Consider the following 1,133-nt stretch of genomic DNA (forward strand, 5'->3'; position numbering starts at 1 on the left):
CCGTCGAGCGCTCTGCTGCTGGAGATGAGGGGGTTTCGGGGGCACTGAACGAGACAAAATCAATACGCAAATCAATACACTGAGACTGGTGCACGATAACATGACCGCACCACAGACAGACACAGATATTAAATTGGAACAGCAGGGCAGAATAACAAGTACTTTTATTCGATTACATCATATTGCATATTATATTATATCATAAATTATACATGAGTTCAAAGAGAATACAGTAAACATTCAAATAATGGTGACCTCTATTTAGTTATAAGTTCTGCATATATTTAAATATGCATAAAACATACACTATTGTTCAAAAGATTTTTTATTTTGTACTTAAACTTTAGAACTTAAGAAATGTATCATTTTATTAATTTATGAATTTAATAAACAGTAAAAACTCTGAAAAAAGGTATCACAGTTTCCACAAAAATGTTAAGCAGCATAATTGTTTCCAAAATTATTAATAATAAGAAACGTTTCTTCAGCAGCAAATCGGCATATTAGAATGATTTCTGAAAGATCATTGTGACACTGAAGACTGGAGTAATGATAGCTTTCATCACGGGAATAAATTACATTTTAAAATATATTCAAATAGAAAACATTCACTTTAAATTGTAATAACATTTCACAGTTTTTACTGTATTTCTGATCAAATAAATGCAGCTTTAATGAAAATAAAAGACATCTTTCAAAAACATTAAAAAATCTTGCTGACCACAAACTTTTGAATGGTACTAGCTCTCGAATCTCATTTGCATATGCGCATATTTAAATAAATAACAACAAATTTACTGCCATTCCTCAAACAAAGCTATTTTATGGCTTCACAAGACTTGCAATATGGCATAAAAGTTGCCTTTCTGTCATTTTTCAAACTTGACGTCCTGTGTTCACTGTATTTGTGAATTGTATAGAAATAAAGAGCTTGGTCATTCTTCAAAATACATTATTTTGTGTCATGATGGTGAGTAAATGATGACAGAAGTTAAATTTTTGGCTGAACTATCCCTTTAAAGGGGCCATATGACGTTGCTAAAAAGAACATTATTTTGTGTATTTGGTGTAATGAAATGTGTTTATGCGGTTTAAGGTTCAAAAAACACATTATTTTCCACATACTGTACACT

General features: G+C 30.8%; 1 protein-coding gene across 1 annotated transcript in view; it reads right to left on the minus strand.

The window, feature by feature from the left end:
• Positions 1 to 6: 6 nt before the first annotated feature.
• LOC107701820 (FYVE, RhoGEF and PH domain-containing protein 1-like) overlaps positions 7 to 1,133 on the minus strand; it is a gene marked incomplete at its 3' end in the record, with an annotated part of 18,414 nt that continues 17,287 nt past the window's right edge. Inside the window, exon 3 of the mRNA XM_016503943.1 lies at positions 7 to 44. Within this exon, the coding sequence (XP_016359429.1) occupies positions 7 to 44 (38 nt within the window). The remainder of the gene's footprint in view (positions 45 to 1,133) is intronic.

The sequence above is a fragment of the Sinocyclocheilus anshuiensis genome, unplaced genomic scaffold (assembly GCF_001515605.1).
Source record: "Sinocyclocheilus anshuiensis isolate Anshui unplaced genomic scaffold, SAMN03320099.WGS_v1.1 scaffold258, whole genome shotgun sequence".
NCBI lineage: Eukaryota > Metazoa > Chordata > Actinopteri > Cypriniformes > Cyprinidae > Sinocyclocheilus > Sinocyclocheilus anshuiensis.